The sequence below is a fragment of the Cydia pomonella genome, chromosome 14 (genome assembly GCF_033807575.1).
Source record: "Cydia pomonella isolate Wapato2018A chromosome 14, ilCydPomo1, whole genome shotgun sequence".
NCBI lineage: Eukaryota > Metazoa > Arthropoda > Insecta > Lepidoptera > Tortricidae > Cydia > Cydia pomonella.
In genome coordinates this window covers 5,587,847-5,610,450 of record NC_084716.1, presented here as the reverse complement: position 1 = coordinate 5,610,450, position 22,604 = coordinate 5,587,847, and the positions used below count along the sequence as shown (strand labels likewise).

General features: G+C 38.8%; 3 protein-coding genes across 3 annotated transcripts; all 3 read right to left on the bottom strand.

The window, feature by feature from the left end:
- Window positions 1-6,125: 6,125 nt before the first annotated feature.
- LOC133524785 (uncharacterized) lies at window positions 6,126-7,368 on the bottom strand. Its single transcript, XM_061860921.1, has one exon. It carries the CDS (start codon window positions 7,215-7,217, stop codon window positions 6,516-6,518), a length of 702 nt encoding a protein of 233 aa, XP_061716905.1. The 5' UTR covers window positions 7,218-7,368; the 3' UTR covers window positions 6,126-6,515.
- Window positions 7,369-13,824: 6,456 nt separating this feature from the next.
- LOC133525343 (nuclear factor NF-kappa-B p100 subunit-like) lies at window positions 13,825-14,322 on the bottom strand. Its single transcript, XM_061861628.1, has one exon. The coding sequence runs from the start codon at window positions 14,320-14,322 to the stop codon at window positions 13,825-13,827; it is 498 nt and encodes a 165-aa protein (XP_061717612.1).
- Window positions 14,323-19,130: 4,808 nt separating this feature from the next.
- LOC133525342 (uncharacterized) lies at window positions 19,131-20,704 on the bottom strand. Its single transcript, XM_061861627.1, is given in 3 exon segments — window positions 19,131-20,192; window positions 20,314-20,320; window positions 20,431-20,704. Coding segments are annotated over 3 exon segments (630 nt in total). The 5' UTR covers window positions 20,700-20,704; the 3' UTR covers window positions 19,131-19,838.
- Between the last annotated feature and the right edge of the window lie 1,900 nt (window positions 20,705-22,604).

The following is a 22,604-nucleotide window of genomic DNA, read 5'->3' as shown; positions in this document are numbered from 1 at the left end:
CAATGGCTGTTGAATCAATTAGAAATTTGTTGAACGAACTAAATATTCGTTTCGCCACCCGTGATCACAGATTTAGTTGATTTCGCCGTTCCTTTTTTTCGGTGTAGTAAATTGCCTTTTGGATGTGGTTTCAAAGTTTGAAAGAATTTTCTGAGTAATCAAGGTTCAGAGATGGAGATGGTTGTTTGGTTCAAAAGATCTGCTGCATCGATATCTTCAAAATGAGCGATCATACGTCTGAGATAACCTGCTTAATGCAGAGTTCCGGGCCTCAGTGCCTGTTCCACGAAATGTGCCAGAGTCAAGGTTTCGAAAATATTTTTTTTTTAACGAAGAAATTAGAATTATCAATTTTACTTTTCTAATCTGAATTGCTAATGACCCGAGCTACGCACGGGTATTTTTTGTTTCGAAATCGAATCACTTTAAGTGGGTCAAAAATGTGATGTTCCGCATGTTCCAAGGTGTTCCGGGGTTTTGGGACTTCAAACTTCTAGCCAGCTAGCCACTATACTACTACTCTTTACTCAATAATAATAATAATAATAATATATATATATATATATATACACATATATATATATATAAGAGTAGTAAGTAGTGGTACTCAGGATATCACGTAGAAGTCTCAGTAGACGACGCTGAGGTCGCAGAACCCCGGAACACCTTGGAACATATGGAACATGGCCCTTTTGGCCCACTTAGAGTGGTCCAATTTTGAAGAAAAAAATAACCACATGGAGAGCGATTCATGGGCAGGTCAGATCAAGAATAAAATTTCGTTAATTCCAATCTCTTCATTAAAAAAAATATATATTATTCAAAACTTACCGTGGAACATCTCGTGGAACACTGCTCCAACAGATAATCGGGCCGTTTCTCTTGAACCAAACACACAAATAAACAATCACCATTGTTGAGATCTTGAGAAAATATATTATTTGTTACTAATATTAAGTAGAATTTTATAATGTATCTAACGAACTCCGCACAGATGCCCAATTACTGTCCCCGAGTCCTCTTCTCACTGTCATGAATTAAGTGGGTTCTGCACATTGGACAGTCTGCTATTCTGTGCAGTTCCTGCTGCTGGTTGCGGTTTCTCTCTTCCACCTTCAATCTATTTTCTTCGGCCACTCGTTTGGCTATTTTTTGTAGCCTCCTCGCATCTTCAGGGCTCATAGCTTCTCGTCGCATCATAGTGCACTTATGGTCTCAACGGTACGACGGTAAGTGAAATAATGTTATCCGCAAATATGTGAACTCGAAATGACCCACATTACCTTATCGAGACTATTAAAATATATTATCCTGTAATGGTACCAGGCAAAACTCAACGGGAACAATGCATCTCTGTGCAATTGAATTTAGTGCTTTTGTCGCTTGTACTGATGTTCCTGACCTTGTTGATCTTCATGATATCGTTTGTTCTTTGAGATCATCTGCTGATGTCTACGCCATGTCGCTTCTTCATTATCTCGTCTTACTGCGTCTACTAGTCGACTTGCCGCTTCTTTCAATAGTTTCACATCGTTAGCGTCGATCATATTCTTCCCAAACATTGTGAAGTACCGAAGAAACGGTGGAAATGTGTAACTTATGAATGCAAAAAATCGACTGATGAGCCAATGTAATTAACCACATATATGGTCGCATTACGTCTATTATTAAATCAACCTATTCGGTGCAGGAAAGTCCAATGACGTAACTAACTGAAAGTTAAATACCAAAACCTACTTAGATATGGGGCAACAATCGTACAGGGAAAACCGCATCGATTGACGTCGATCGCAGGATGAGCGGTTAAATTATTACCTAACTTGCCATGGATTAATATGTATATTTAATAAACTATAATCTCATACTTGGAATATGTTTGCGGGTATATTGTTGTCATGGGATATTATGACTAGGGAATGCAATCTTGGGCCAAGATTGACCATTCAAGATCTTGGAGTCTCTTTTCGGAATCAAGATTGGTCAGTTCAAGATCTTGTCAAGATTCGGGTCAAGATCTTGGTCTCGAATCAAGATTATCGGGATTATTCCAGATTGAGCAGAATAATTAAAAAAGGCGTTATTTTTGAGTCAAATTCTGTAAATTGAGAGTAACCAGTATTTTTGGATTATTTTATATAATTGAGTATACTTTTCAAAGTAAACAACTTTCCATGAACACAATAATCAACGTTTATTTCAAAAATTAACAAGAAACAATCAAGATTTTAGTGACTATAATAATAAATGCAATACATTATTGCATTTATTTTATTTTAATCATTAAAATGTTGATTGTTTCTTGCCAACAATGCAATGAGATCATAATTAGTATAACCTATAAATGAAATTAAGAGCAAAAAACATTAAACATTTTGAAAATAGCTTCTCAAGAAGCATAATACACTTAAAGTGTCATCACCCAATCGGCACCGTATATCAGTGGCTAAATAGCCCGCGGCTGAAAAGGCCCTTTCTGCCTCCACGCTAGTTGGGACGAAAGTTAAAAGGCTGTTAAAAGCGAACTTTAGATATTGCCCCCGTTCTCCTCCGTATTCGTAAAGATTCATTTCTTTTTTCAAAATTGCGTCAATTTTGTCAGAAATCAGCGCTTTGGGTTGCAATTCATTACATGCTTTCATTGCTTTCAAGGCCTGTTCCAATTCCTGCTGAAGAGAAGTTTCAGTGCAAGCTTGTTGTTGGATTCTTGAAAGTGGCTGGTCTTCCTCATCATCTTCACCAACATTTTCCGATGAAATTGGACTTTGTAAATCAGAAATTCGGTGTAATCGTTTGAGCAAGTCTTTAATGTTTTTTCTGATCGAGCTTTTTGTCGGTAATTGAAATGTTGTATCAGTGGCGTATTTTTCTGAATCCTCTTGATACTGAGCTGGATTTTTAAGATATAATAATGTTGCAGTTGATTCAATTCGGCGTTCAGAAATACGCTTTCTCATGGCAATAGCCAGGTTCTCTGACAATGGAGTCTTTAATTCTTCCAACTTACGAACCATGAATCGTAAAGTGTATTCCGCACTCACTAAATCGGTATCACGGCGGCACAAAACTTCCACTGCGAGTTTAACGGGCTCAAAAGCATTTTGCATACTGAGGAGAACAGCATGTTCTTCATCATTAAAAAAGAATTCAGAAGCAGAACCATACCTCAAATCAATTAGTGTTTTACTAACACATTGCTTGACTCTGTTGTATGTTGAGATCATGTTGGCAAGACTTGACCAGCGCGTTTTGCAGTCTAGTACCAGTTGAAGTGTTTTTCCGAATTCTTCTTTGATATAAGTTTGAAGTACGTCATTTTTCGTTGGGGAGTTTTTAAAGAGTTTCACTAGTTTTCTAAGCTTTGATATTATTAATCGGTATTGTGGAGTCAAATCAACTTGCCTAGACGGCAATGAAAAACGAAATCCAATATCGTCATCTTCGTCGTTATCAGTGCCTCCATCAGAATCTGAATCTGCATTATACTCTTCCTCTCTATATGTATCTTCATCTTGGTTACTTTTCTTATAGACGACATCTGTTATTCCCAACTGGATGCCATGAGCATAACAAAGTTGTTGAAGTGGTTTTATTAGTTTTCCAACTTTAACCATAACACTAGCTCCATCCGTGGTTATACCAACAACATCGTCTTCCATAGAAATTCCATATTCCGATAGCTTTTCACTTAAGAGCTCAACACATGACTCTGAAGGCATGCTCCCAAAAATTCTTACTAAGCCTAAATTCCAGAAAACGGGGTGGTTGTTGGTGTGCGAGTGAATATTTATGTTTAAAAAGCGGCGGTTCCTTCCCGATGTCCATTCATCAAAAGTGAGAGTGAATCTTTGACCTTGCTCTTTAAGCTTCATGAGATCTTGTTTGACTTTCATTTTAAGTGTAATGCCATAATCCATTACCATCATTTTAATAGAGTTAGGCGAAGTTGGCAGTTTGTGTCCTTTTGCTGCAAAAAGACTGCGTAGGTCATCAGAAGTGCAGAACACTCTAAAGGGTAGCCCATCCTTAGCTACCATTCGTGACACCATTTTTTCTTTAGAATTTTCAGCCAATGTTGGGAAATAATCGCCGATTTTCTTTTTTTTCGATGTTGGTGGATTCAAATCAAGCTCCACAGACGCGGAATCATTTTGATTTTGAATTTGCAAGTTAGGCACAGACGAGGTCGGGGTTAAAGTTGATATGGCACTAGTACTACTGCCGCTGCCACTGCCAATTGTTCCTTCCTCGGCACTCGTCAACAAACATTTCGTGTCAATTTTGTGAATAGACTTCATGTGAACATGCAGGCCCTTTGGTGAACCATTTGAGAGTTTGCGAATAGCGTTGCACAATTTGCACTTAGCATTCAAACCATCCACGGATTTTTTGAAGTATTTCCATACCGGCAAATTACTTTTAGTAACGTCCAAAAACACTTGATTTGAACTGTCTTTAGACATTTTCACTTCTTTGAACAGTGACCTAAGGATTTTTTTACGTAATTATTGTATAATTATCGAAATAAGTAATGGGTTTCATTTCATCGGAGATAGTAATTAAAACAATAGACGCGACGCGACGCAAAGTTTTCAAATTGCGACTAAATAATAAACAAATTCGGCGCACCGCGCGATTGTAGAACGTGATTGGTCGATTCATTCCTCGTCCCGCGACCCCACGCCTCACACACACACCCCGCTCCGTTGCTAGTCGCCAGTCAGACGGTCGGCCGAGCGCGGCGCGGCGCGTGAGACGGCTCAGGCGAGCCGCGAGACAGTTCGCGCGTTGCCGCGCAGGTATGAACACGTATGACGTTTCACGCGCGATCTGTCTGAAAATCTTGAAATCTTGTTACAATCTTGGTCTATTTTGCCAAGATCGCGAAAGGGATTTCAAAATTCAAGATTGATGGCCTTCAAGATTGAATCTTGGAAAATCACTCAAGATCTTGGTGGAATCTTGATCTTGCAAGATCAAGATTGCATTCCCTAATTATGACGTGGAGTCGTATAAACGATGTAACAAAAATTTTGTAAGGTAAATTCATGCTACCTTACGTAAGTTTGAAAACGTGTTTTACAGTACATATGGGGCTACTTTATAGCACGAGTGCGAGAAGTAGCATATTACGTTACTGTGTCGAACATTTAAAGGGCCATATGTACTGTAAAACGTTGTACGATACATGTGCGAATAGGTAATTCGCAACTCGTGACGATTTAAAACACTCCCTTCGGTCGTGTTTTAATTTATCGCCACTCGTTTCGAATTTCCCATTTTTCGCACTTGTATCGTAATGTACTATTTTTGTTTGTGTAGATATTGTGTTGTTTTTAGTGCCATTTACCTATCAAATGGATGGTAAAAAATCAGGTCTAAAACGCATAGGGCAATGGAAATTGTTTAACTAGGGTAATCCGTTTTGAAGTTATTAGGGATTTTCGATAGTCAAAGTACCTGATACGTATCCCCACAAGTCATTTTTTCTTCAAAATTGCTCTCATGTGTATTACCACGTATCGTAGTTATCTGCAGTTAACGGATCAATCTTGATAGAAACAGCCATAGCGTTTTTTTATCACTATTTCTTGATTTTAACACAATATACAAAAATACGGCGATATGAAGGGCGAGCTTTTTCTACATAACAGGCGGCGGCGGCATACCGCCGCGGGCGAGTCTATCACTTGTTTACGTTGTCCATTACAATTATTTCACTTTAATTACTGTTCAAAAGTCACGAAATCAGTTGTATTTAAATGATGATGATTGGTTGATTTTTTATTTGATTTCGTAATGTGATGAGCTATTCGTACACAAATACGCAGTACATTTTCCACACTTGTATTTAACAAATGAAGTATCTCGACGTTACGGAATTTCATCTAGTACTTTAAGAAGACGATTCGCAAATAAAGATCATAAGAAAAATTACCTGTGGTAAGGGTATACCTACTACGACTACATTTTTAATTTTGCGAATTTTTTTTAGGAAAACACCCCATCTTGGAGCTCTACAATGACAAACGGCTTGTGGCACACGTTAAGAAACTAGAGGCAGCAGGGTTTCCGGTATCACGAGATATGATACAGATGCCGTCAAACTTCTTGAACACTAGGCGCGGTGGTGGGGGAGAGTTTGCGCATCGTACACATACGTGCAAAAAAAGTACCTAATTTTTATTTCAAATCTCGGTATAATTATTGAGCCCACAACACAAGTCTTAGTGAGCTTATTGTGGGACTAGGTCGATCCGTGTATAATCACGCCTTTTTCCCGCAGGGGTAGGCATAGATTACGGATTTCCATATACTACGATCCTGACATACTTCCTTCGCTTCACATACTCTCATAACCCTCTTCATACATCCTGATCAGTTATTTTATAGTTTTATATTTATTTAATTATATTGATAGTTGTATGGAACACAAGTTGAGAAATAAAACATAAGATATAATTATATGTTTCAAATGGCTGTTATTGAAAAGTCTAAAAATGTCATGTTTGCGGTATTCAGTCTTCTTCTAAAAAGGAAATTCCTTCCATTAAATTAGTTCCAGCGCTGGTACTAGGTCTTGGTTCAAGGGAGTTGGAGCTAATTTGTGTATCTTGACTATCATTATCTTCATCATCGGAATCACTATCGGACCCTTCGTCGGAGTCACTTTCGTCATCGGCATAAATTACAAATTCGTCAGTGACCAAATCTATCACGTGGTCATTTTTTATGTACTCTTGTTCGATGTCTTTAACCTTGTGGCACAATTTTTCCCATTCGATGGGACCCATTGACGCAATTTTTTCTTTCACGAGGTCGATTACCTTGGTTATGTTCCAGTTAACATTTTTGCTGCCAACATAACCCTTAATTGCTGCCCAAGCCATCTCGATCGGGTTTAGGTCAGGGTGGTAAGGTGGTAAGCGGACCACTGAGTGGTTGTGTTCGGCTAAAATTCTGTCAATGCAGTAATTCTTGTTTTGTTGTTTGTGCGCTAGTACGAGTTTGTATAGCTGTGGCTTGTACATTTTTTCATCATACTGTACTCCTTTATCTTTCAACCATTGACGCATTACAGCTTTGTTTGAGTTTGAGGTTGGGGCAGTTTCGAATTGCTTGTTATGGTACGACGCATTATCGACCACGATTACTGAATTTGGAGGCAGGTTTGGTATCAACTGATTGCGCAGCCATTTTTCATAATTAATGAAATTCATGTTGTCATGATAATCTCCACTTTTTGTGCCCGCTTTAAACACGAGTAGTGCATTTGGCACAAATCCGTTTTCGGAGCCAGCGTGAACTATTACCACGCGCTGTCCTTTCGAAATAGGTTTTTTTAAGCCTTGCGTAGACTCGTCGGTCCACGCCTTGCTGCTTGCATGTGACGAGTCGACACATGACTCGTCAGTGTATATTATAGGTCTTCATTCTTGCCTATATTTACAAATTTTCTGTAGATACTCAATTCGTAACAATCGTATGTTACTTTTTTCTATTAAAAGTTTTCTGTTGTTTTCAGTTTTTTTCCACCTGAAGCGTAACTGTTTTAAAATTCGACGCAAACTTGCTTGCGAGCCATCAAAACTTATATCGTCTTTTAATTTTTTTCTGAGTTTTTCTACGGTGGGGAATTCGTTATTTGTTTTATGGTAAATGTGAATGCACCTCCGAATAACCGCTTGATCAAAACTATCAATGCCCGTTACATTCTTTTTGCCAGATCTTTTTTTTCCTGGGGTTCGAAAGACAGTGAGCAAGTCAGAGCCCTTCGCTTCATTAATAATTCGGCGGACTGTGCTCACAGACGTTTTTGTGGCGTTGGCAGTGTTTTTCAGTTTCAATAAAACCCTTTCCGTCCTTCTTAAAAAAACAGTACACATCGTACACCATCTTCCGCGCTTGTCTTTTTAAAACTGTATTATTTTGACGTGGCATTATAACGTCAAAGTCAAGCAATAACTATAACAATAAATAAACTCAACAAAAAAATTAACAAGAAACTCAACAATAATGTTCAATACCTATAACAATACTTTAACAAAAACTCAACAATTTTTTTTAAAAGAAACTCAACAATAACAATTGGCTTTATCACTGCACGCAAGTGTACGCGGGAGGCAAAGGAACGTGAACGTGGCGCGGAACGCAAACGTCAACTGATTGACCAATCGTGCGGACGCGACGAGACACCCCTGCCGCCCGCCACGCCGCCACCGCCCGCCCCCTCCCAACGACACCTAAAAATCGCATCTGCGCATGCAAGGTCAAATGTTCAAGAAGTTTGACGGCATCTGTAACAAGACTAGCATTTGAATTTGCTATGAGAAGCTAGGTATCGAACACAACTTTGACAGAGAAACTCACAAAGCTGGTGGAACGCCAAACAGAACTTAGCGTTCGACAAGCTGAGGGAATATCCCTTACTCGAGCCCAAGGACTTAATCGTGAAGAAGTCAATAATATGTTTGAGCTCTTGCTGAAAATCATGACTGAACATGATTTACTGGATAAACCAGACCGTATCTTTAACATGGATGAAACGAAAGTCCAGTTAAATAATAAACCTGGCAAAGTAATTGCTACCAAGGGTGTAATGTGTCGGACAGTAAGCCCTATTAAAGTTAGATTATACTTAAATAAAATTAAAAAGAAAAAACACACGGCTAGGTTTGGAAGTACCTCAGGGTCGCAAGGTGTCAGGCCACTATTCCCCTGGAGCAGGAATCAGTACGTGATATTTAAAGTTAGGACGCCTCACATACAGAGTCCCGTCAATCGTCTGGACATGTACACACAAAACAACTAATATTTTGTAACACTATTTATTCTTACTGTTGGGTATACAAGCGGTACAGTTAATCTCTTAATTATTAGTGATCATAAACTAATTTAAATTACACACCCATCAAAAGGGTTTTTCCAAGAGGAAGGATAATGCACAGAAATTAAAATTATTTAGGTAATATACAGGGTGGCACTTAACTATGGTATTTGCTGAAAGTATAGTGTTATCTAATTAATTTTAAATCAATTTATTATCATTTTAAAGCCAGGTTAAGCAAAACAAAAAGACATTAAAAATTAAACGTTTTATTATAGGTGACAACCCTGCCGCTATAAAGTTACTATTTACATTTGCACATGACACATGTCATTCACTTCACTTACCTAAAACAAATTTTCACTATTTACATGCGATGTTCAAAAGTACCGCCATGTCTGATTATGCAAGCTGCTGCCCGTGCTCGCGTATGTCGGTGTACTTGCGACAAAATTTGGGTGCGGATATTTCTCCTGCGGAGAGTTTCAAAGGCGACCGTAAGCCTATGCCTCATCTCTTCTGCGGTGTTACACTCTTCTTTGTACACCATGTCTTTTAAAGTACCCCACAGAAAGAAATCGAGCGGCGTTAGGTCCGGAGACCTAGGTGGCCAACGGCGTGGACCAAATCGTCCAATCCACTGACGCCCGAAAAGTTCAGTTAGTTTACGTCGCACTTCATCTGTGGAATGAGCTGGTGCTCCATCTTGTTGGTACCAGATAAGTTGTCTTTCGGCCAATGGCAAATCTTCGAGATAATCATACAGCTCCGTATCTATGAGGTTCATATATCCCACTCTATTGAGAGTTGGTGGTAAAAACACAGGCCCTATAATGGTGTTTCCGTGAATTGCCGCCCAAACGTTCACTGACCAACGATATTGGTGTCCTGTATATCGATATTCGAATGGGTTTTCTTCAGCATAGACATGCTCGTTACGCCGATTCCACATTCCATTTCGTGTGAACAAACTTTCGTCGGTCCAAATTACGCGTTTGAGAAACAGTACAGTACCCTCTCTTCAAATCGCACAGCATGCTGCACAACGCGTCCACCGCGTTGGTCGTCCTGCCCTGTTCGTGGTACGATGTTCCTATTGTTGGTAACACGATCAATAGCACGCAAAATTGTCATATGCCCTGTTGGATGGGGTGGTGGGTACCTGTTTCGGTACTGGCGTAAGGCTTCGGCGGCATTGTAATTGCACTCCGCGTACAAAAAAAGCAAATTTAAATAATCTCTAGCATTCAATTGAGGCATTTTGAGATATTTTTAATACCATATCAGATATGTTGCCAATGACAACGTCAACTATATTCAATCAATCGTCAAGCAAAAACTGGCCAGTATTATTAAGTCTTAAAAAGGTTCGTCGCTACATGATAGCTTTGTTACTCTTTTAATATTCTTGACGAAGATATTTTACAATTTAAACATTAGATTAACTTGCTTACTATCAATAAATTATAAAATTGTAACAAAAATTAAGTAGCAAGTATAAGTGTAGTCCGGCAAACCAAATGTCAGTAATTAAGAACGAAAAAAATACCATCATTCTAAACAACATATCTTTTTTTAGAATGATGGTACAGTCGCCATCAGATATATGGTAGCGGCCAAGGTACTCAAATATTTCGGAGCAGCATTAAATTTCAATATATTAGTTACGATAGATAAGGTCTATAATATCGGACCATATAATTCGCCGTAAATTTGGGAGCAGCGACTTTTCAATTAATTCGTGACATACAATGAGACAAAGATATCGTAACAAACAGATCGTCAATGGTATCTAAGCAGTCAAGGTGATCATAAATATCGGAACATTTATGAAAAAATATACTGTAAATCCGTATGACATAGTACAGTCGCCATCAGATATATCGGAGCGGCCAAGGTGGTCACAAATATCTGAACAAAACCTCTATTGTCAAGGCGATAAAGTACATGTTCAGATATTTGTCCGCTCCGATATATTTGATGGCGACTACCTACACATTTGAATTCGTTACTACCTATATTGACTAAGTTGTCAATGTCAAGGATGATTTTGACGACTATTATGGATGAGCAAGTAAGTTTCTTAGACACATGAGATAATTTCAAGCAGCATTCTCGAAAACTGTATATTGATAGGTAAGCTAACGACACCAGTGCTCGATATTCACGCAATGATCGACACTTTCAACCTTATTTCATAAGTAATAGACGTGAACTACTGGTGTCGTTTATTGGGTATTAAGTTGTCGATCATTGGTATCACTACCTTATTCATATGAATATAAAAACTTAATATAAATAAAAAAACTGATTTAGTAGAAAATATTTTTATTTTAAGAATCAAACACGAACAATATTTACTTATACCATTAAAATAACCTTTTAATACGTGCTTCGCTAGCCGTAAACAAAATAAAACTCTGCTTTTCTTCAGCCTGTGAAAACGTTAGTACTTCGTGTAACTTCCCGGTGGCTCGGCGTTTAATACAGCTTGCAATCGTCTTCGCATTGAGCCGACCAGATTTTCACACACGTTTCGCCCTCTAAAAGACTCCCAAACGTTAAGAGCGTGGCGTCTTAAAGCATCTTTGGTGCGACACTGGTTTCCGTCCCACTCTTGCACCATTTTACCCCATAGATTTTCTATGGGGCTGAGATCGGGGCTCTTTGCAGGCATTTTTATGCGAGTCAGCACATCTCTGTGGTCATGAATCCATCCCTGAACCAAGCGAGCATTATGCACCGAGCTGTTGTCTTGCATGAATGTTATATGCTCATTGGGGTAAAATATTTGGGCAGTAGGCAAAAACGACTCCTCAAGTATTTCTTTGTAATCCACCGCATTCATACGACCTGTAATTTCTACCAGCTCCCCTGGGCCATCTTTACACATCCAGCCCCAAAATCCAATTGTAATACGCCCACTCTGGCGGTTAGGCACTACATTTTGCTCCAGATAACGCGTATTGTCTGGTCTCCATAAACTCATTCTGCCATTATCTGCTGAACAGAACACCTTTTCGTCCATAAAAATGACTTTATTAAAATTATGATTCAAATACCTAGCTGCAAATTGCAACCTGTCCTCTTTGTGTCTATCAGTTAGTGCCGGTTTCCTTGCTGGCACTCTATTTTGTAAACCACCCTCTTTTAGACGCCGTCGTATGGTACTGCTCGATACTTGGTATTGGTTTGCAAACTGGGTGGTATTTATGAATCTTTCTTCACGAGCTTGATTTATAATATCCATGTCTAGACGCCGTGTCGTAGAACGTGGACGTCCAAAAGATACATGATTCGACAAAGCTCCTTCTTGCTGCCATCTCTCCAGCCATCGATACACGGTGTTTCTCTGAAATAAAATTTTAATTTATTAAATCATTATCGTAATAACCTTTGCATTTAAATTCTGTAAGTATGTATAGTAAACAATACTTACTGCAACTCCAACTTCATTAGCTACGTCTGTTATAGGCAGACCATCATTCCGCAATTGTATAATTTTCTTTTTTATTTCAATATCTACGCGATAGGGTATCATGGTCGTGGGCAAAATTGTTAAAGATTAAAATAACAATTTTCGCAGTCTACTTTCGATAAAATATTACGAGGATAACAATTGCAGGAAGTTGTCAACGTCAAGAATATAGAAAACCAAGAAAACATGAAGAAATCAAATATCGAACGCAGTTTGAAGTAGGACTACGCGAGTTAAAAGAGTTCGCACGTGAAAGATAATTACCAAGTAGGTTCTAGTACTTGATCAACAATTCAATCGCCTCGACAATAGAGGCGTAGGGATGTGACGACCCCATCGCCCACTGGTTTTCACCAGCGCAATCAGTCAACGCAGGGCAGCTTGTGGCGAGCTGTTGGAGAGGCTGCGCGTCAATTGATCCCCGAAATATATGGTCCCCCGATAGATTTTCCAACTTAGCTCTCATACGTGTGACTCTGCGAGTTTTCTACACACATAGTTCCGGGATATCATGATATGTTCCGCACTATGTGCCATGATACGAGGTTCTGAAGAATTTTTTTTCTTAATGAAAATGGCACAATTATCGAAATTTTCTTTAAAAACTAGCCCGCTATGGTCCAAGCTACCTGTGGGTATTTTTTATTTCATAATTTGATCACTTTTAGTGGGCCAAAAAGGTCATGTTCCAAATGTTCCAGAGTCTTGGGACTTCACTAATCCTAGCCAGCTATCCACTATACTACTACTCTTTACTGATAATAATAATAATAATAATAATAATAATAATAATAAGTAAGAGTAGTATACTGTGGTACTGAGAACATCGAGTAGTCATCTCGTCAGAGAGTCTGGTGGCTCCAAGACCCTGGATCACCCGGCACATGTGGAACACGACACTGTTTGACCCACTTAAGTTTGTCTAATTTCGAAAAGAAAAATAGTCACAGGTACCTTGGCTCATTGGCAGGTTGAATCGAGAATAAAATTTCCAAAATTCCAATTCTTTCATTTCCAAAAAAAATATTTTCCAAATCGTTACCTTGGAACACTTTGTGGAACACAATCGGAAGAGGCTTTGAGACCTCGGAACACATGTTTGAAGTGGTCAGGTCAAGATCGATAGAAGCTTGCTTCGAAGATTTTAGCATAACAGGTTTTTTAAGCTACATTCCCCCCCCCCCCCCTCCTGCTCACAAGTAGAGAATGATATCAAATCAATATTTTTTGGAAATGGAACACTGGCTTGGCAGATTCGAGTGTAAATGACTTGGAAAGTGTAAGTGCGATCCCAATTCATTGACAGTATTATTATTAACCATACTACCTGCCTATCTCGTTAGTTGAGGATAAATGAAAAGTGAACAAAAGTTTGACGCACAACATTTATTATAAATTTAACACTTTCATTGTTCAACAATCTAATACAATCTAGCCTACTCTAATCTAGTTTTTAACAGTTTTAAATAACTAATAATTAACAACTAACAATTTACGGAAAAACATACAAACTATTACACGATTAATTACTGTCATCACTGCACGGACCAAAAATCGGCTCGGTTTCCGCCCCATGATCCTCTAGAATTTTCATCATGGTCTTATCACCTTTGTTCCAAGCCAAATCATAGGGCGTTTGCCGTGCGTAGTTTAATGCGTTTATTGTGATGTTCTGCTGCTTACAAAGCCAGCCAGCAAGATGGTAATCACTGTTGTGGACAGCTATGTGAAGGACCGTATCGCCACCCAGACGATCCTTCCCGTCGACATTGGCTCCCATCTCGATCAGCTCCTCGATGATGTCCACCGCAACTGGACCAGCATGCTTATTCACAGCCACGTGAATAGGCTGTGACCCTCCGTAATCGTGGACTTCCAGCAGATGACGAAAGTCAATGGGAAAAAATGCTCCCACACGCACAAGAAGAGATGGGCTCCCAACTTCGCAAGCGTAATGGAAGTATTTTTTTCCTCGGGCGTCTCTGGCAGCGATCATGTTGTAGAGGACTTGGTTCGACATGTTGTGAGACTTGGATGTTCAAAAAACACTTGCAAAATAATACACGTTCCCTGATGAAAGGCAACCGAATACTGAACAGTTATCCCTCCTGGACGTCAATTTACACACTGTAAATAACAAAGAGACTCCAAGGTCATGAGTATATCGATCTGGGTTTTCCCATTTTGCGGTCGCTCCAAATCGATAGTGGGTGCTGACCCACCGGGAGGTTATCGGGAATTAAGCGGACTTCGCCCACTCGGCCATTTCGAGGTTCGCTCGGATGTCTCTCTCGCACCCACGCTTTATGTCTCTCTCGCACCCATTATCATAGTCTGGTTTTTCCATGCCCGTTTATACAATCGAACAATGTTAAATCGGTTTGCACTGAATCGGGAATGCATAATGAGGCCATTAAAGCCAGAACATAGTCACCTGCATTATTTAAGGATGGTTAACGCTAATGGTCGAATAATAAGGTATTTCCATGTTCTTCGGGCTTCAATTATTGAGAGACCATTATTCTGGGGATCAAATAACGTGAACCCGTTGGAGAGTAGCGACTCCACGTACCTGAGTGCCCCTGGGGTGCCCTGTCGGATGGTGGGACAGGTCCCCTGCCTCTGGCTTGCCTTAGCCGGCTGTCCAGAGTGGGGTCGTTAGAGCTTTGTTCTCGAGGGTAGATGTGGAAACCTACGTGGCGAGTTGGCTATATGTTTAAAGTCCAGTGACACCTCTCTACCCCCAGCTCCCGCACCGGTGTTGCCCTTGAGCCATCTTTGATGTCGCTTTTTATGGGGGCCCATCTTGCGGAGGGCGAGTCACCGTCTGCCGGAAATAAAATTGGATACCGTTTTATTAGGTAGGCGTCCGGTTCTTCATCCAATAGCCCAGTAATCAGTCCATACTATTCACCCAATAGCCTAGTACATTTTAGACTCCATTAACTCTCAATAGTCCTTACACCATGGCGGGTGCTGTCGCTTGGTGTACCCCTCTCTTTTCATTAAATTGTCAAAAGGGCCTCTGCGCGTTGGCTTCGGCTCCGCATACGCCTCCCAAAGGTCCGGAACACCATTGTTCCGTGGTCGGGAAAGACATACACGATAATAATAATGTAAAACGTAGCCTAAGAACGAAAATGAATAAAGGAAATAATAATGTTATTTTTATCCAAAAAAAAGCAAAACTACTTATAAGGTAGAATTCATAAATCCGCGGACTGATTTGACAGCTCTTTTCATACATTTGACAATCGCTTTGTATGCCAGGAGCTGTCAAATCAGTCCGTGGAATTATGGATTTTAACTTAGACGGGGAGCTGGCCACGTCAGATATGACACAATAATGAGAGCAACGAAACCCCTCTAGTTAGTTTGCAATACTATGCTTATTTCTAGATCCGGACATCTGGCAGCTGTAAAGTGGTGGAGGTAAAAGAAAGCAAATAACTTGAAGAAAATAAATTCTAGAGTTCTGGTTTTGATCCAATATTATGAAAAATTATGTAATTAATTAGATTATACATATAATATCTAAAGGTTTCGATTGGCGGAAGTAGTGCCAAATGATGTATAATGTAATTTTTGGTTACTCGCCTACTGTTCTTGTTTGCGCAATAATACACAATGTTTTTTGTTCTAATGTTAAAATATAGGCCCTGTTCTCTATAAATGACACAACTTTAGCAGTTTTTACCTATTGCGTCATTACTTTTTTTCAACTTAAAAACTTTGTTGGTCTGTCACTCTGATCTCCACCCATTAAAAGCTGCCAGATGCCCGGATCTAGCAATAAGGATGGTTATGCAATCTAACTGGACTGATTACAAACCTCTCATTATTGTGTCACATCTGACGTGGCCAGCTCTTAGACCATTACTTACATCAGATCTGAACCCATGACTTTGTGCTTTAACTTTTTCGACGCCATGTCAAACGCAAAACCTACCACTCAGATGCCACGACATCTAAATGTCAAAAATGAAGTTAAACTTTATGCGTGTGCATGTAGGACTATTTTGCTCTGTGGTGGGTGACCGATATATCGGTCTTTGGCGTTGGACCTGTGGTGCCGATATATACGTCTTTGGCGTGGAAAAGGTTAATAGTCAAGGGACTATCAATTACGCCATTAAGCATCTGACATCTGACATAATTTGACGAAATTAAGCTACTCATTCTACGCCCGCCAATTTTGACATTGCGTCGAAACAACGATTTTGTAGGCATTTAGTTTTGTAAAAAAAATTGTCTAATTCGAAAAAGACGGAAACATAGGTATTTTGTCACGATGACAAGTCCACACTCTTTTCGGTGAATGTCACAACAAACAATTTCGTTCTAAATTTAAAGTATTGATAACATAGTATTAATGCCTGTCTGAAACCTTATTTTCATGGGTCCAATCTTAACTACTTTAAGTTGTATTACACAAACTTAAGGTACATTTTCTATAAATGTTCCGATCTTTATGATCACCTTGACTGCTTAGATACCATTGACGATCTGTTTGTTACGATATCTTTATCTTATTGTATGTCACGAATTAATTGAAAAGTCGCTGCTCTCAAATTTATGGCGAATTATATGGTCCGATATTATAGACCTTATCTATCGTAACTAATATATTGAAATTTAATGCTGCTCCGAAATATTTGAGTACCTTGGCCGCTACCATATATCTGATGGCGACTGTACTAGAAAATAAAGAGACCGTATGATTTTCTTTGTCTTCAGTTGAAATGAGTAACATCCTTGCCAAACTCTAATTGCAAAATTTGGTTGGTTTAACCTTTTTGTTTATTATTCATGATCGGAGCGCGATGCCATTAAAAAAAAAAAAATCTTGTCCTGTCAATTCCTACACATGTATAGGCAATATGTCATTTATTTTGCAGTGACATGTATTTGTCATTTTTTTATGCTACAAAAGGTCATTGAACTTATTTTCATGACGTCATTTCCCGCTCAACTTGCTAGGGTTGAAACAGGTGGATTTTTGCACTAAAGTTTAACAAGATTTATCTCGTAAACGGTAAAGAATATTAACATAGTTTATTGGTAAAAAATAAAGCTCTTAGGGTGAACCATACCCCGTTTTTGTAAAAGCTCTTCATTCTGTTCCACGCGGTATGTATTCTTCAGTTTACTGGGTATTTGTGTTAAAGGAAAAAGAAATTATTATACCCCTTATAAATCGTTACAAACAGGATCAGTTCCTAGAGAAAGAAAATGTCTTCGCAGTCCGTAACAAAAAAAAACAATAATTATATCACCATGAGTTGACTAAAATTCAGCATGAACCGGCGCACAGCTCCGCAGACCGGCTCGGAAACGTGTTTCCAAAACTCGCAAATGAAGCTGGCAGTGATACTTGTAGTATAGAAAGAAGTAACAACAAAAAAAAACCCTACGGACAAAGAAAATGTTCGTATTAGAATCTCGTTTATACATAAAACCCAATTTTATTTAAATACCACTTCCCTACAATAGAAAGATTGAATCAAAGGAAACTTACCAAGGGATTAATCTTGAGTTTCTTTGTTCACGGCAGACCCGCCAGGCCGCCACGTTCCCGCTGACATTAAATGGTTTAATATTTACGTAGATCGGTGCTGAAAATAAAATCGAACTAGTTAATAATAGAAACGGACATACAAAAAATCTTATTTTCTCTCACAACCGAAGCAAAAGATACATTTAAAAACTTACCATGTGGAATTTTAATAGAAATAGGTGGACGCCATATTGCGCCTTTTGGCTTCTAAATTAAGCGGCTATACTTGTCCATTTCTTCTAGTTTCTCCTTTATTTTGGTTATATTGGATGCAGAGGTTTTTTTGTACCCTTTGCAAGCCAAATTTCAGGAATTAAGTATGTCAAATAAGACATCAAAATTTCTTATGAATTGTATTGTCGCGGAACAATTTTCGAACTCCGGGATTTCCATTGCACGACAATACTCTAGAGCATCCGCTACGGAGTTTGCTTAAATGTTGGGTGGCGTGTTTAACCTTCATCTTTTGTTTTTCATATCCACTGTGTTTTGCAGATAATTTATTCGCAGCATGGAGGCCTTCGTGTATTTGTAAATCATTTAATTTTTCTAAGTACTGCCATGATGACTTGGTTATTAGGATCAAGTAGTTTTTTTTTTCTCCTAATGCGTTCCTGACTAATTTGATGTCGTGGCACGGGTCATACCAAATGGCAACCTCCGTATCATCTACTGTGAATGTAGTTTTTAAATTTGTAGGATTTAGGTTGCACCCTAGCATGGCCTAGTTCGCGTGTAAAACGTTTTGCGTCCGCTCCCCAGCAACCCGCCGTTTCTACAGCGAAAGGGACGAATATGTACCCTGGGCAAATAGGGGCATATTATGGCCTCTTTTAAATTAACAAAATATATTTTGACAGATGCTTTCGCGCCCAAAACGCTCTTTGAAAATTGTGTGACGTCACAGTTTACGGTTTGACATATAACTACATACACACGTAGAAGATACGAACTGTCAACTGACATTTGTCATTTGTTGTTTATCGCCTGTCAACAGTGTCAATCCGAGAGTTGTGACGTCATCAGAATCTTCAATGACGTTTCGAGTTTGATCACGTGACGTGTGCCAAAAGATATTTTAAATTCAATATTTACAAAAATATGGCCATTACAGGTCCCCTAAAAGTAGTTTAACATGTTCTTATAATCCAAAAGAATTTATTGGGATACAATTCTGCCCTAAGATTTGTAGATGGAAACAACCCTTTTAAGTAATGATGATGCACATACGCAAAATAAATGCACAAAATTATATAGGCTTTTCCAATGTGACAATGTGCAGTTTCCACCTACCCTTCCCTTCCCCGAATCATGACTCGCGGTGATCGTTGCGGAACGCCGGGTAGAATGCGATCTGCCTCCGAGCTTGACACACATCGCGCGTGTGCTCTCAGACTCTTAAAAAGGAACTCGAAAAGGGTGAAGTTGTACACCCTCCGTATCGCGTGTGCCTTCAGAAACGGAAGCCCCCTGAAACGCGAGTGACCAAATGTATCTATAGGAAACGATATGTAGTTTATCCTAACCACATTGATATGTTGATATGTTCAGTTTTTTCAAGTTTCCGTATTATTTAAAAACAATATCAAACCATACAAGGTAAATAATACACTTGTAAAACTAAACTGGCACTAACAGTTCGATGATTAATGTTCTAGAGGTCTTATATGTAGTCAAATTACAAGTTCAATGCCATCAATTGAAACAGCCAGACATGTCATAATAGTATTTGCTGTTCAATGAGCTGCCAATTTATTTGCATCTCTCTGAACTGATAGGTATTTTTCATGTAAAATTTGGTTTATTGATATTCAGTTAGTCAAGACATAGTTTTCAATAATTTATTAATGAAATATATGTACACTAAAAATATATAATCTTTGGCACTGTCTTGTACTGACTTCACATATGAATTGGCCGGTTTCTGAAACAAAATAAACTCATTTACTATGGTTTGAAAGTTTGAATGCGCTTCCTGTTCACTGAAGCTGAGAGGAAAAAGAACTTACAGGTGAACACATTAGATGCAAGGTATGAACAATGCATAATATTGACACATCGAGAAATGCTGAGTATGGTATTCTAGGCACGCGGCACGCATTTATATGTTTTATGTGAATAGTAGAACCTTTAATTACTTTATACTTGTAGTAATGAAAAATCGTCTCTCGGAAGAGCACCATCTGTAAGCTGCTCCATAAAAGGGCCAATTATTGACGTGGTGCCTAGAAGATATATTGATGATGTGCCATGTTAAACACACAGATGCCTAGTAATGTGTTGTCAAAATAAGCGTCGTCTTCATAAATCAAAAGCTCTTGAGTCGATTGATCCTAAACTAGCGATAGTGGTACTTGAGACGTCTCAATCAAAGAGTGTAAATTGATTGGACTTTGGTAAGACCTTGTCAGTCGATTCTTTGCTAGTACTCTAATACATTCAATAATGAAATACCGAACGACTTTGAGATTACACATCAATCATAGAAATTGTTATCTAAGGTAGCGAGTAAATGCTGCCTAGTGTGCGTATGGACATGCCCAAGCTACTGTTAAAATAGATTATACTTACGGGTTCTGACAGCTGTTGCAGGACATGTACACTCCAAAATATTCTTTGGGATTAGGTAAGGTCCTTTTGTCCTGTTCCTTTCGTAGCCATGGCTGATCGTGGTGGTAGTGTAATTGGGCAGTTACACCATTCACGTTGATCCTTACCCCTTCAACTTTCTTAGTTACCGAATCGCAAGACATATTTTTTTTGAAAATTACTTCCAGAATATCTGGCGTGTAGAAGTTGTTAGACCATTCGTTTGGTACCAGACAAATGTGCTTCGACATCCTGATGCACTCGATCTAATTGCAAGTTAGTAACTGATAGCGAGCATGTCAATTCAACTCCTTATAAACCTTCAATAGTCATCGAGATAATTGATCCTCAATTAACTTCGATTGAACTATTTGCTTGAAGCAAAACTACAGTTTTAAGATTTCTATGTAAGATTTTCAATGATAGAGATTTTTGGTATTAACTACTACTAATTGTGTTATAGTTCTAAAGTATACGACAACACGGATTTTGGCTCCAAAAAAAAAATCTGTTACATTATCGTTCTACCTGTGATTATAAATAAAGAACAGACTGAAAAGATATCACTCGCGATTCAGTGGTTTTTATACACGGCATGAAGACTTCTAAATATTTCCGGATCGACGGTTTCCGTTGAGTGTCTCTTTTATTTTTGAACCATATTTGCTTCTCGTGTATGCGAAGTACGGCACAAGTCCTATCAATCTGTATCTCAGTTCCCTCTATAGTATTATTTTTCTGATAATGAGCCTTAACTTCACTATGGAGAATCAACCCGATAAATTCCGAAGGATACTTACTCCAAGAATTGGGCACTAAACACAGATGTTTATTCAACATAGCTTATTAACTCTTTAAAGACGAAGTTGAACTCAGTATGACTTGCGGCGCCGGAGTGGGGAGCGTGTAAAGTAAATATAGAAGGAGGCGTTCCACCAAAAGTGGGGGAAAAGCCCACAAGCGTTAAAGGGTTAATATCTGACAGTACTTTTGCTTTGAAATCTCGCGCTAGTGTCTGCAGCAGCTTTACAGTCTTTGGATGCAATTCAATCAAAACCTTCTTATATCTCTAGGATACTTGATATAATAATAATGCTCAATTGACAATCATAAACTTCTCTGATTGATTGCAGTCAAAGAGCAAATTTATTACGGGGTCTTGTCGTTTTAGATCGCTATTTAAACGAGGCATCGGCTCTCAAGCTGAGTAGTTTATCTCAGTTGTGATTGTATGTCGGAATCGTTCCAAGTAATTCGTCGATTTCCTTCGTTCTGATCAAGAAAGGTGGCGATTTCTGCTAAAAGTAAAATCTTCTCCAGTGAATGCTCAGCGTGGCTAAATTACTTCAGTGATATAGATCTCAAATAGAAGTTTTGCTTGCAAACACGCTTGGGTGAACTTACAACCGCAATGTCTGACCGCAAGCCAATAACTTATAAGAAGACGTCTGATAAGGAAGTATCTGGCTTGATGAAAGCCTTCAAAAATTGGAGCCCCACTAAGCGTCAGTACAGCGAGCTCTCCAAATCAAGCTCGACATCGTCAATGTCATCTGGAAGTAGTTTTGCATCAAACCCTTACGAGACGATGACTTCGGTATCCGGTTCAGCGCCTAGTTCTTCGAAATCCGGACATTCTTCGAGTAAAAAGGATGAATCGCGCCGGGAGAAGGAAAAAGAGGCAAAAGAGAAAGAGCTTCTTCAGCGACTGCAGAAGTCTGTTAATGATACAGCTAAACCTCTTGATAAATACGTGGCTATACGTAACAGTAAGAAGTAATTGATGAGGATCTTCAACACAATTTTTAACACTTTAGATATTAACTTGTAGTTATTAAATACTGAATTGACCACAAAGTTTGTTTTTCTTTTACTTAAACGTCCAATAATTTTGTTAAAGCCAATTATAACCACACGTGTTCACAACTCTACAACTGATATAGGAATGAAGTTATCGGTGACTCATTTTATATGTTAATTTTTTTTTAATACCTATTAGCATAAATTGTTTACGAGCAATTAAAATAAACACAGTTGACTTGTAGATCGATATGCAATAGCAGTAACAGACCAGCTTTCTGAATTATTATCTACACTTGTTGTAATTGACGTTGATTGATGATTTATCACGCCACAACGAGCTATTAATCAGACAA